This window comes from Gymnoscopelus braueri (assembly GCF_963280865.1).
Source record: "Gymnoscopelus braueri genome assembly, chromosome: 24".
NCBI classification, from domain to species: Eukaryota; Metazoa; Chordata; class Actinopteri; order Myctophiformes; family Myctophidae; genus Gymnoscopelus; species Gymnoscopelus braueri.
Window position 1 is genome coordinate 2,152,660 of NC_137626.1, and position 14,224 is coordinate 2,166,883.

Sequence of the window (14,224 nt, forward strand, 5' to 3'; positions counted from 1 at the left end):
CCTTTAATAATCACCTCTGCTGTGTCGATGAAGAATGAAGGGTTTAAGTGTTCTTTATAGCTCTATTATTAACCCATTAAGACCTGAAGACGATTCTATAAATGTCTTATAAATCACTAGTTGTCAAACTTGATATATATATACAAATTATATATATGATCATATACACAAATTCTAAATGATTCAAAAATAGCAGATGTACAAGCTCACAGAGTGAGCTTGTACATCTGCTATTTTTTAATAGCCAACGCTAAAATCTAAAATGACACATGATGCTTTCCTGGTTTTAATGGGTTAAAATAAATGGTTCCATAAAGAACCTTTAGGTCTGAAAGGTTCCTTTTTGGACCCAAAGAATGGTTCTGCTATGACATCACTGTCACACGTTCAGGTTCCAGTTGGAACCTTTATGTGTCTGAGTTTAGCTGCTCTCTAAGATCTACCAGATCTTACAGACCTCTGCTGTATCAACAGTAATTATACCTGCATAGAGAGGTTGTGTGAAGGTGGTGTTTACTGTATAGAGGAGGGTCTGTGTGTCTGTGTTTTTATCAACATGATAGAAAGACAAAGTACCTGCTCTGTGATCTACGTACACCCCCACTACCCCCTCACCCACCTTACCCCACCTACCCCTCACTGTGGAGACAACAGGTCCTGACAGGTTAGTTTCAGTGCTGTTGTGAGTGAAGCCGTAGCCTGAGTCAGAGGACCACCATAACGACCAGGACTTGTCATTGAAACCAAAGAGTGATAGATCCTTCTCCTTTCTGTTGATGTCTATATAACTGACTGCTACACCAACCTGTCTTCCTCTCCATTTTACTTCAAAGTAACAAGGTTCAGACAGACACAGACTCTCTTTACTCAACACCTGAATGTAATAGGTAAATCTGTGTGGATGTTCAGGATAAGGTTGGGCTGGTACTGTATAAGTCACCCTCCTGTTCTCCTCTGACAGGATGAGGTCGTTGCTCACTGTGTTTACATCCAGTGAAAGTTGACAGGAATCTGTGAGAAAAACACATGGTAAAAATATCACAACTAATTAAACACTTTATACCTGGAGACACTTTATTTATTATTTAGTTACTGTGTGTGTGTGTGTGTGTGTGTGTGTGTGTGTGTGTGTGTGTGTGTGTGTGTGTGTGTGTGTGTGTGTGTGTGTGTGTGTGTGTGTGTGTGTGTGTGTGTGTGTGTGTGTGTGTGTGTGTGTGTGTGTGTGTGTGTGTGTGTGTGTGCGTGCGTGCGTGCGTGCGTGCGTGCGTGCGTGCGTGCGTGCGTGCGTGCGTGCGTGCGTCTAGGGGTATGTGTGTGGTAAATGGTGCATTTCACACTGTGTGTAGAATTTTGAGGTATTTGTACTTTACTTGAGTATTTGCAATTTCAGATACTTTTACTTTTCCTCCACTACATTTCAGAGGCAAATATTGTACTTTTACTCCACCACAATTATTTGAAAAATTTAGTTACAAGTTACTTTGCGGATACAAATTATGACATCATAAAACATACATTAACCACTTTAACCACTTTAGCCTTATTTTATACAAAAATATTTGAAAATAGCAGATCTACAAGTAAGCTCACAACGTAAGCTCACATTGTGAGCTCACAACGTAAGCTCACAACGTAGCTCACAACGTAAGCTCACAACGCGTCGCGATGCGACGCGTTGTGAGCTTACGCGTTGTATCTCCGTATTTTAATGTTTTTGTTTTGTTTTGCATACATTTATGCTCTACTTTATTGTGCTACAGTGTCACAGTAATAGCAAAAACAGAAGATCTACAAGCTCAAAACATGTTTTGAGCTTGTAGATCTGCTATTTTACCTTTTTTTTTAAATCCTGGAAAGTAACAGTATTGGACATATGAGGTTTACACCTGACAACAATGATATATATTATATATGTATTTGTCTCGATTGGAAACCTTGTATCTCCATCACTGTTACTTTATACTGTCACATAGAAACCTTGTATCTCCTCTGTTACTTTATACTGTCACATAGAAACCTTGTATCTCCTCTGTTACTTTATACTGTCATATAGAAACCTTGTATCTCCTCTGTTACTTTATACTGTCATATAGAAACCTTGTATCTCCTCTGTTACTTTATACTGTCATATAGAAACCTTGTATCTCCTCTGTTACTTTATACTGTCATATAGAAACCTTGTATCTCCTCTGTTACTTTATACTGTCACATAGAAACCTTGTATCTCCTCTGTTACTTTATACTGTCATATAGAAACCTTGTATCTCCTCTGTTACTTTATACTGTCACATAGAAACCTTGTATCTCCTCTGTTACTTTATACTGTCATATAGAAACCTTGTATCTCCTCTGTTACTTTATACTGTCACATAGAAACCTTGTATCTCCTCTGTTACTTTATACTGTCACATAGAAACCTTGTATCTCCTCTGTTACTTTATACTGTCACATAGAAACCTTGTATCTCCTCGGTTACTTTATACTGTCATATAGAAACCTTGTATCTCCTCTGTTACTTTATACTGTCACATAGAAACCTTGTATCTCCTCTGTTACTTTAAACTGTCACATAGAAACCTTGTATCTCCTCTGTTACTTTATACTGTCATATAGAAACCTTGTATCTCCTCTGTTACTTTATACTGTCACATAGAAACCTTGTATCTCCTCTGTTACTTTATACTGTCACATAGAAACCTTGTATCTCCTCTGTTACTTTAAACTGTCACATAGAAACCTTGTATCTCCTCTGTTACTTTATACTGTCATATAGAAACCTTGTATCTCCTCTGTTACTTTATACTGTCACATAGAAACCTTGTATCTCCTCTGTTACTCTAAACTGTCACATAGAAACCTTGTATCTCCTCTGTTACTTTATACTGTCATATAGAAACCTTGTATCTCCTCTGTTACTTTATACTGTCACATATAAACCTTGTATCTCCTCTGTTACTTTATACTGTCACATAGAAACCTTGTATCTCCTCTGTTACTTTATACTGTCATATAGAAACCTTGTATCTCCATCACTGTTACTTTAAACTGTCACATAGAAACCTTGTATCTCCTCTGTTACTTTATACTGTCACATAGAAACCTTGTATCTCCTCTGTTACTTTATACTGTCACATAGAAACCTTGTATCTCCTCTGTTACTTTATACTGTCACATAGAAACCTTGTATCTCCTCTGTTACTTTATACTGTCATATAGAAACCTTGTATCTCCTCTGTTACTTTATACTGTCATATAGAAACCTTGTATCTCCTCTGTTACTTTATACTGTCATGTAGAAACCTTGCATCTCCTCTGTTACTTTATACTGTCATATAGAAACCTTGTATCTCCTCTGTTACTTTATACTGTCATATAGAAACCTTGTATCTCCTCTGTTACTTTGTACTGTCAGAATATATTTTGCACCCTGTCCGTCCGTCCGCCCGTCCGTCCGTCCGTCTGTCTGTCTGTCTGCGAATAGCTAAGCACCGCAAAACATGTTTTTTATATTACTCCTACAGATTTTGGTTTTGACTTTTCTCTAAAAAGTCCAGACAAGACAAAAGTTCAGTGAAAAACTCACATTTTAAAAAGTCCCCTCTAATGTCCCTTGGTTCGGGACTGTTCGGGACTGGTTCGGGACTGTCCTGTCTGTTGATGCTGTTCTCTGGTCCTGAAGACTGTGGAACACTTGCAAACATACTCACATACACACCCATAACCACACTCAGACCCAAAACCACACACGCATAGCCTAAACAGACACACGCACGCACGCATGCACGCACGCACGCACACACACACACACACACACACACACACACACACACACACACACACACACACACACACACACACACACACACACACACACACACACACACACACACACACACACACACACACACACACACACACACAAAAAAACGTTTATCAGACAGCTATATCCTAACTAGTTACTTTTATAACTCATTACCCCCAACAGGTGATCATATGGTATAATAGTGTCTACGTATATATAATCAGAGTTTCCCTAAAGGCTAGAGTTCTCAAATGTCTTTCCAAACATATGCCAACAAAATAGAAGCTAGTGAAAATTATATTAAACATGAGTTGCCGGCTCACTACAGCACTACAGCACTACACCACTACACCACTAAACCACTACACACTACACACTACATCACTACAGCACTACACCACTACACCACTACACCACTACACACTACACACTACATCACTACAGCACTACAGCACTACACCAACACAGCACTACACCACTACTACACCACCACCACACCACTACACCATTACACCACTACACCACTACACCACTACTACTACACCACCACCACACCACTACACCATTACACCACTACACCACCACAGCACTACAGCACTACACCACTACACCACTACAGCACTACAGCACTAAACCACTACACACTACACACTACATCACTACACCACTACACCACTACACCACTACACACTACACACTACATCACTACACCACTACACCAACACAGCACTACACCACTACACCACTACTACTACACCACCACCACACCACTACACCACTACACCACTACACCACTACACCAACACAGCACTACACCACTACTACTACACCACCACCACACCACTACACCACTACACCACTACACCAACACAGCACTACACCACTACTACTACACCACCACCACACCACTACACCACTACACCACTACACCAACACAGCACTAAACCACTACACACTACACACTACATCACTACAGCACTACACCACTACACCAACACAGCACTACACCACTACACCACTACTACTACACCACCACCACACCACCACACCACTACACCACTACACCACTACACCAACACAGCACTACACCACTACTACTACACCACCACCACACCACTACACCACTACACCACTACACCAACACAGCACTACACCACTACTACTACACCACCACCACACCACTACACCACTACACCACTACACCAACACAGCACTAAACCACTACACACTACACACTACATCACTACAGCACTACACCACTACACCAACACAGCACTACACCACTACACCACTACTACTACACCACCACCACACCACTACACCATTACACCACTACACCAACACAGCACTACACCACTACACCAACACAGCACTACACCACTACACCACTACTACTACACCACTACACCACTACACCACTACACCAACACAGCACTACACCACTACACCAACACAGCACTACACCACTACACCACTACTACTACACCACCACTACACCACTACACCACTACACCACTACACCAACACAGCACTACACCACTACACCACCACTACACCACCACCACACCACTACACCACTACACCACTACACCACTACACCACTACTACTACACCACCACCACACCACTACACCACTACACCAACACAGCACTACACCACTACACCACCACACCACCACACCACTACACCACTACACCATTACACCACTACACCACTACACCACTACAGCACTACACCACTACTACTACTACACCACCACCACACCACTACACCACTACAGCACTACACCACTACTACTACTACACCACCACACCACTACACCACTACTGTCAGCCTGGACTCACGGTTTAAACAGGTCCTTCTGGACCGAGACTCTGCTGAATGTGAAACATCCAATGGAATCATGGCTTCAACAGGAGGACTTCCAGCTTGCTCTTCATCCTCACCTCCTCCTCCAGATGGTTCACACACTGCAGACAAAACAAATAATGACAAGATACTTAAAAGCAGACTAGGTAGCTTTTCAGATCACAGTGTCCCCCCCCCCCCTCCAGTGGCGGATTTAACAATTCGGGGGATCCAAGCAAAGCTCAGGTTTGGGGTCCCCCCTCCCCACGACTGTACAATACCTTGTATCACAAATAACATACTGAAAAAGTGTCGCAACAAGCAAGTGAGTATGAAATTGACAATGGACAGTGCAGTGTAAAAGTGCTGTTTACTTAAAGTTGAATCATGCAAACGAAATGTAATATCAGCGATAAACATAGATACAAATTCAATTCTTAATTAAAGCTGCAAGCAGCGATGACCGAGCCGTCGAAGCTCTGTCCACGTTGGGGGGAAATATCGACCAACCAGAACAAGGAGCAGAGTAATTATAAAGAAGGACAAGGATTTTTAACAAAGTTGCGCCAAAAGGAACACAGTTAAAAGATTATGGCAAAAGATAGGAACTATGAAATATCGACCAATCAGAATAGGGTGCGGGGTTAAGTAACTCCAATGACGGACAATGATCAGAAGAGGGGGCGGAGCAACATAACACCAATGAATGCAAGTTTCATTCTATCTCACCAAATTCCCCTGCCTGACGAACAAGTGACCCAACTAGTGGACTCTCTATTGGCTTTTTGATCCATTTTTTCATTTTTTTTATTTTATTTTTTTTATTGTATTTCATTTTTTTCATTTTTCAAAAAAAATATAAAAAATAAATTAAAAAAGTAATTGAAAAAACACGGCCCCCTCGCGTATTAGGGGGGCGGTATGAGTCACCAGAACCAAGGACGGGTGTTTTTGATGGATCTAACATGGTTAAAATGGAGTTTGAAGTTACCATGGGTTTGTATAGGAAGGGGGCGTGTCCGATAAAATGAATATCAAATATCTAAATACTGAATCAAGCAACTTAAAAACTGTCGGGGGGGCTCACAAAGGCCCGAGTAGACGATAAATGACCAAACGTTTTTTTGAAAGTGAAATATCCCTTTAAGTAGCTCCATTGAAGGACAAGGACTCTCAACCGAATCAAGTGAAGCGACTCACAAGTCTGTGTGACAAACCGTTCAAGTTATGGCAAAAAATAGCTATCAAATATCGACCAATCAGAAGAGGGGGCGGAGCTCAGTAACACCAATGAAGAACAAGGACTGTGATCTGAGTCCAATGACACCACCCACAGTCTGTATGGCAATCAGATCAAAAGTTACATAGAATCTTTTTTTTAAAACTTTGACGATTCGCCACTCACGCTTTCGATAACTTTTCATCGTTAAGGTCTTTTTTGTACTCTGAGCAAGTTTGAGGCGGATCTGACATTCCTCCTTGGAGGAGTTTGTTAAAGTACAACCCGTGAAAATGGCTTGAAATGCGCAAAAACACAACAATAAAAAAAAAATGGCTGACATCCTGTTGGGTTTACGTCATGGCTCCAAGAGACATTTTTTATAAGTCGTGACATGATACAGGTGTGTACGAATTTGCATACATGTAGGTGAAACAGTATTGTGGGACTTCAAGCATGACATTTTGTAGGGGGCATTATTGAGCCATTAGGCCACGCCCATTTTTGAGTACGTTTAGACCCTCAAGAACGCGATTCATTATCAGGAAAATAATAATAATAATCTTTTCAATTTCAATAGGGCTTCGCACTGTGCAGTGCTCGGGCCCTACTGATTAAATCAGTACAACAGGTACGGGAGTGGGATGGGAGTTCAGCCAGATGACTGAAATCATAAACCAACGGGATTCAATCAATCAGATTCAGACTACACCTGCGATTGTAAACTAACCTCATTGAACCTCAACGCCAACTACTTACTCATTTTAATGAGAACTTAACTCGGGTCAAGACAGAAATAAATTCCAAAGAATTTGTCACATTCTGGAGATATCTGCGATTTTCCTGAAAAAATACTTAAAGCTCAGCATTTAATAGGTCATATTTTATACTGTATACTATTGGAAATGTGTAATGTAATCAGTCCAACACATGTTTTAGTTTGAAATTGAACTACTGGAAATAGAAGTAGCCTCGTTGAAAATGAAACCACTTCACATTACTGGGAAGAAGTCAACTGTAATGTAGATTTGTGGGCAGACCACGGGGCTCCATGCAATTGCCTAGTTTGCCTAGTGCTTAAAACCGCCTCTGGACAAGACTAAATACCTGCTAGACGAGGCTAAATGCGATATTGTGATATTCAACACAATGGAATGCCCTACCAACAGCCCTGAATGTTTTAACTTACCCATTACAATTTGAGGCTGACCTAAAAGCAATTGTAGCTAATCAGAATGGAATATGCAAAAATCTGATTGATACATCTGGATCACATGACTCCAGAGATCATGTGTATTCATTCATGTGAGTTTTGAACAAAACAAACAACAAAATGAAAAATAGGCATTAGTCATTACAGCCCTGTGTTTTTAAATGCATTGTCCAGGCTTCAGATCAACATCAAAATTTAAATAGAAATAAACATACTTGGAGCTGTTGTGGGATGGAGAAGAGCTGTGGTTGCAGGGTCTGTAGAACCTCTGCCTGTAGTAGATGGAGAATCTGTCTGCATTGGTCCTGGTTTATCTGACTGTGGAACTGGTTTATCTGTCTGCAGAACTGGTTTGTCTTCCTCTGGTCCTGGTTTATCTGCCTGTGGAACTGGTTTATCTGTCTGCAGAACTGGTTTGTCTGCCTCTGGTCCTGGTTTATCTGCCTGTGGAACTGGTTTATCTGTCTGTGGAACTGGTTTGTCTGCATGTGGAACTGGTTTGTCTGCCTCTGGTCCTGGTTTATCTGCCTGTGGAACTGGTTTATCTGTCTGTGGAACTGGTTTGTCTACCTCTGGTCCTGGTTTATCTGCCTGTGGAACTGGTTTATCTGTCTGCGGAACTGGTTTGTCTGCCTCTGGTCCTGGTTTATCTGCCTGTGGAACTGGTTTATCTGTCTGTGGAACTGGTTTGTCTGCCTCTGGTCCTGGTTTATCTGCCTGTGAAACTGGTTCATCTGCCTGTGGAACTGGTTTATCTGTCTGCAGAACTGGTTTGTCTTCCTCTGGTCCTGGTTTATCTGCCTCTGGTCCTGGTTTATCTGCCTCTGGTCCTGGTTTAACTGCCTCTGGTCCTGGTTTATCTGCCTCTGGTCCTGGTTTAGCTGCCTCTGGTCCTGGTTTATTTGCCTGTGGAACTGGTTTATCTGTCTGCAGAACTGGTTTGTCTGCCTCTGGTCCTGGTTTGGTTGGAGGTCTGTCTTCTGTTGCATTAATGGCAGCATGACCTGGACATACAGAGATTAAAATGCTATTTTGTTTGTCCAATTTACAATATACCCCAGTAGTTTAATATCTATTAAAAAAGTGTACTTGTTTGTCATGAGTAGTTCCAATGCTTTGATGTCTATATAATTTAATTAAATGATATAGTGATTACTTAAGAACATAATGTGAATATACAGCACGCAAAATGCTGGCAAATAACTAACTGCTGCCAGGAAATTAAAATGATTTTAGGCCAACAGGTTACAAGATAAATGGACAACATAGCCTTTTCTCCTCTTTAACCCATTAACGCATCTGTGTCATTTTAAGATGTCTTTGGCTATTAAAAAATAGCAGATCTACAAGCTCATAGCGTGGCACCGAGTGCCGCGCCATGAGCTTGTAGATCTGCTATTTTTTGAAAAATCATGAATATTTGTGCAAATCTTTGAATATATATATTTTAAAGCGTCTCTGGAACTAAATATTTGACAAATGTTTGCTCTAAAAATATATATATTCAAAGATTTCCACAAATATTCATGATTTTTCAAAAATAGCAGATCTACAAGCTCATGGCGCGGCACTCTGTGCACTTTGTGGCACTCTGTGCCGCGCTATGAGCTTGTAGATCTGCTATTTTTGAATAGCCAAATAAATCTAAAATGACAGAGATCGTTCCCGGATTGAATGGGTTAAACAATGTGAATTAATTTAGTCATTATACACAAACTAAAGTATGAGCCCATAGTGTTCTGTGATGTTTACAGGAACCTTGGATGGGAGTTAAATAGATTGTTCTTGCATTAATGTACGTACCTGGTGGTCGTACACACTCCTCCTGTCTGTTCACAGAGTCCTGGAGTAATGGCATTACACATATTAGAGTACTGATTACATTTAAGGACACAAGTACAGAAACCCATTTTCAACAATGAATAAACTGATAAAGCCTGAGTTTCTTGATCACAATTTTAACTTCATAACTCACACTTCCAATTTATGTGGGTATGTTGGCAAGAAAAACTATACAAGTGTTTCTGAGATGTACAGTTAAAAATCCTAAAGTTACAATTAAGGCCTTTCTCATAAAATGTTATAGTGGGCTTCCATCAATAAACTACTCAAAGTTGTTTGAAAACAGAGTTAGAAAAATGTGTACCTACCAACTTTGTCATGGTTTCATTGACAGCAGCTTTGATTCCCTTCTTATGCTTTGAAAAAACACGACCTGTCACTTCAGTGCATCCTGAAAGGAAAACCACCATATGACAGGACAAAGATATATAGTCATTTGACAATGTAAATGACCAGAATGATGTACCTCTGTACCAGCGTGAATGTTGTGCGTACATAACAAGTTACAATATACACTAGGTCTAATATTTTCACATGAATTACATGTATGAAAATGTTAAAATCAGTTTAGAAAGTACAATTTGGATACTACTGTATAAATCATTCTGAAGTATTTTAGATATATTTTGGCAACAAAACAATATCCCGCTTGAATCCTGCTCTCTTTCAGCTACATAAAGTGCCGGCAAAGCGATCTCAGAGACCATTGAATCTGGCTTTCTTTTCTACTCCTTTGTGTTTATATCATACAGTATATTTGAAGTTTTTAAATGTACAAAACATGACAAAAATATATTTTGGACACATTATATATGTTGAAGTGTTTGAAGTCAATTAACATTGAGCAGGAAGCTCGTAGTGTGCTCCCATGTCATGACTTTCCCTAAAACGTTATGTCTGTGTAAGAATGTAAATTCACCTTTGAATGTGGGCCTCTTAGTGGGATCCTTGTCCCAGCACCTCTCCATGAGGTCAACTAGCTCGTCTAATCCATCTGCTTTGCTCTGATCAATTTTGCGAAGATCAGGTCTGTCTCCCATAATAATCCTGAATTTCAGCACTCCATGATTTACCCCTACAACAAATACAGAACAGATATTTGTGTGTGCGTGCGACTGTGCGTGTGCACGTACATGCGTGTGTAAGGTTTGAAATGTGAATACATAGGTATGAATGAGTACATAGTGGTTGTTATGTACATAGTGGTATAAATAATAATAATAATAATAATAATAAGGGTAATAATAATAATAATAATAATAATAATAGGTGTAATAGGGGTAATAATAATAATAATAATAATAATAATAATAATAATAAATGTATTTGTTTAGCACTTTTCTCAAAGCTTACACATTGCTTTACACAGCAAATATGACAAATAAAAACAGATAGTTGAAAGGCTCATTACCAAATATCACAAATCAAGCATGTTGATTGTAAGTGAAATTCCTTTTTCTACAACCACTTAGTTCAAACTCCATTCATTTCATACTTACTGTATGTGTGCTGCTGTATACATTAACATGAAATAGTAGATCATTTACATAGTAGATCATTTACCTGCTAGATAGGGCTCCCAATTTCCAGTAAGAATGGTCCAGAGGAGCATGCCGTAACTAAATAAAAAAATGTTAAAAATGGTTTGAAACTGTTTTCACATAATAAATACATGTAATGACTATATCAACAGCATTCCTTCAAGAGTTTACCTGTAAACATCATAAGAGCGGACAGGACGGTAGTCCTGTTCAAAGGCCTCTGGGGCAGTGTAGAACAGAGTGCCTCCTTCATCACCTTTGTTGCTGGTATTCACAACACTGGTGGACACCATAGAGAGGCCAAAATCGGCTATCTGTTAAAAGAAAGAGGATAACAGAGCATTTTAGGGCTTCCTGCTTTGATTGAAGCCCAGCGAAGAGAAGCAGTGAGGGCAAATGGCATGGCAATATGCATCATGGTCTGAAATGGGAATCAAACCCTTGAGGTTACGTTGTTAATTGATAGAGTAAAGTGGGTGCTCAATTTCTTTTTTTAAATATTGTTTTAATTGTTTTTCAGAATCAGCATTTTACACAAATGTGGTCGCGGCTTTACATGATATATATAATAGTAATAAGCATAGTAATAATAATAATAATAATAGTCATAATAATAATCAGAGATGTCAGGGAGAAAACAATTAAATAATAAATAATAATAATGATATAATGGGGAATAACTGAATTATCATATTCACAACGGGAGTTTTTAGTTCTTGGCTAAATCTGGTTATTTCTGCCGCTCGAAAATAGTTTTTTCTTGTATATATCTGTAGTGTGTGGTCCGTCTGATGTCGGTGCTATGCTATTGCTACACAGGCGCCGCCAACGGTGGCTATTTTCAAGCGACAAGAAATAAAAACTCCCGTTCTGAGCTGCATCATAACATTGCTCGTTATGAACTGCGGGTTATCACACTTATTACACTTATGACGAGATAACGAGCTCAAATAAAGGTAAGGACAACGCCTAGGGCGAAATTCTCCTTTAAGCTCATAGCCTATGTGTTTCTTGCTTGGCAACCATAGAAACCTGTATATGCCCTAAATATAAGCTGTGTGCTTGCTCCCATAGTAACAGAGACAGATATTATAATACAAAAAGGTTATTCAAAGATCGTTCAAAGGGGGAAAAGATAGAGAGAAGTAAAGAAATGTTTAGCCCTCAGTAAACAAGGAACCATTTCATTCTATTGATCAGGGGGAATATTTATATTTTTCAAGTAATTCAGAAAGGGGTTCCAGGAAACATGAAATAGGTCTTTTTGACCTCTTGATTTTTTCCAGCTTTTGCCAATTTTCTTTATTGATATAAATCAATTCAAAAGTGACCTGAATGGATACACACGTGGGCGTGCGCACCCACGTGTGTGTGTCTGTGCGTGGGTGCATGCGTGTGTGTGTGTGCATACCTTGGCATCTAAGTAGGCATCCAGTAGTACATTGTCCGGTTTCAGGTCCGAGTGCACAACCGGTGGCTTCTTGCTGTGAAGGAAGTTCATGGCCACGGCCACCTGGTCGGCCAGACGGAAAGCCAGGGCCCAGGGTGGAGGCCCAGACAGGGCCTTCAGGAGGGACAGCAGGGAGCCTCTCTGCATCAGCTCCATTACTATACCCTGCCTCTTGATATAGCCCAGCTTAGGGACAGGGGGAATGCCCTGGTACATCCCATAGACCTTGGGCACAAACTGGTGGGCGACAGAGTCCATGTGACCAGCCTCTCGCCCCAGATCGGTGGGCAAGGTGCCACAGCTGCAGTATGGAAGGAGACAGTTTAGGAGGAGAAACACAGCAGTTATAATCCAGTTATGTGAGGCTGACTTTGATAGGACTGAAGATTATGAACTATGATTGATTAGTGTGAAAGAATCAACCATATTGCTGATAACATTCTTATAATAATTGCTTTTTTATCATATCCATCATACCCAACATGAAGCAGCTTGATGGCAACGTCAAAGCCCCAGTCCTTGTGGCTGGCCTTATAGACACATCCAAAGCCCCCTGAGCCCAGCTCTTTCCAGTTCTCCAGACTTTCATCGCCAATTGTCTCTCTGACCCGGTCTGCCATCTCTCACCAAAGGACAGAACCACGAAAGATTCAAATCTAGAGAGCAGCAATAATAGGCAAATTAATATGAAATATTTTCATAATAAAAGCAACCAATAATCACATACAATATGTGTACAGTATAAATCTACTGACAATGCATATATTTCTCCTTTGTTACAATTAAAGTTATGGAAGCCATGATTACTCACACTGAAAAAGGATTTGCAAACTCATTAGAAGCCAGGCTCCGTTATTGGCCTAACACCAGACATTATATGAGGTTTATTTACACTGTGCCTAATGCCTTGTCTGTAAGACCAGCAGGAAAACATGCTGTGCAAACTAGGGTTATAATATTTTCAAGGCTTTCATTTTGTAGCCCTTATTTGCATTATCTGGCTTGCTTTATCTGGCTTATTCTATTCTATTCTTCCTCAAATATGGCTACCGTACTGGTGTGTCACTTCTATTTCATGTAAGTAGACAAAAAAATAAAACTACTGTTGAATAATCATTACAAGCAGCTCTTATTTTGAAATCCTCCGTTTTTAGAGGAAGGTTGTTTCTGTTACCCAGTGTGACTCTGCTATGATGGACAGGACAGTATGTGACAGCAAAAAAAATAAACAAGAACCATGTGGATTAAACGCAAGATTTGGGCCAACGTTCATATTTATAATATGAAAACCAGCTTCTGTGACTTAAAC

General features: G+C 40.0%; 1 protein-coding gene and 1 long non-coding RNA gene across 2 annotated transcripts; both read right to left on the reverse strand.

Annotated features, from left to right (window-relative positions):
• Positions 1-753: 753 nt before the first annotated feature.
• Positions 754-5,778, reverse strand: LOC308080409. The gene is made up of 3 exons (XR_013932704.1): positions 5,647-5,778; positions 3,584-3,754; positions 754-1,011 (listed from the first exon to the last, which is right to left on the reverse strand). It is a non-coding gene; the product is annotated as an uncharacterized lncRNA (long non-coding RNA).
• A 1,705-nt stretch (positions 5,779-7,483) lies between these two features.
• LOC308080225 (uncharacterized protein) lies at positions 7,484-13,535 on the reverse strand (the record flags this gene model as incomplete). The annotated part of the gene is made up of 9 exons (XM_080422000.1): positions 7,484-7,533; positions 8,298-9,086; positions 9,886-9,925; positions 10,233-10,315; positions 10,844-10,999; positions 11,488-11,543; positions 11,637-11,779; positions 12,877-13,216; positions 13,393-13,535. The coding sequence occupies 9 exons, from the start codon at positions 13,533-13,535 to the stop codon at positions 7,484-7,486; spliced, it is 1,800 nt and encodes a 599-aa protein (XP_080278126.1).
• Between the last annotated feature and the right edge of the window lie 689 nt (positions 13,536-14,224).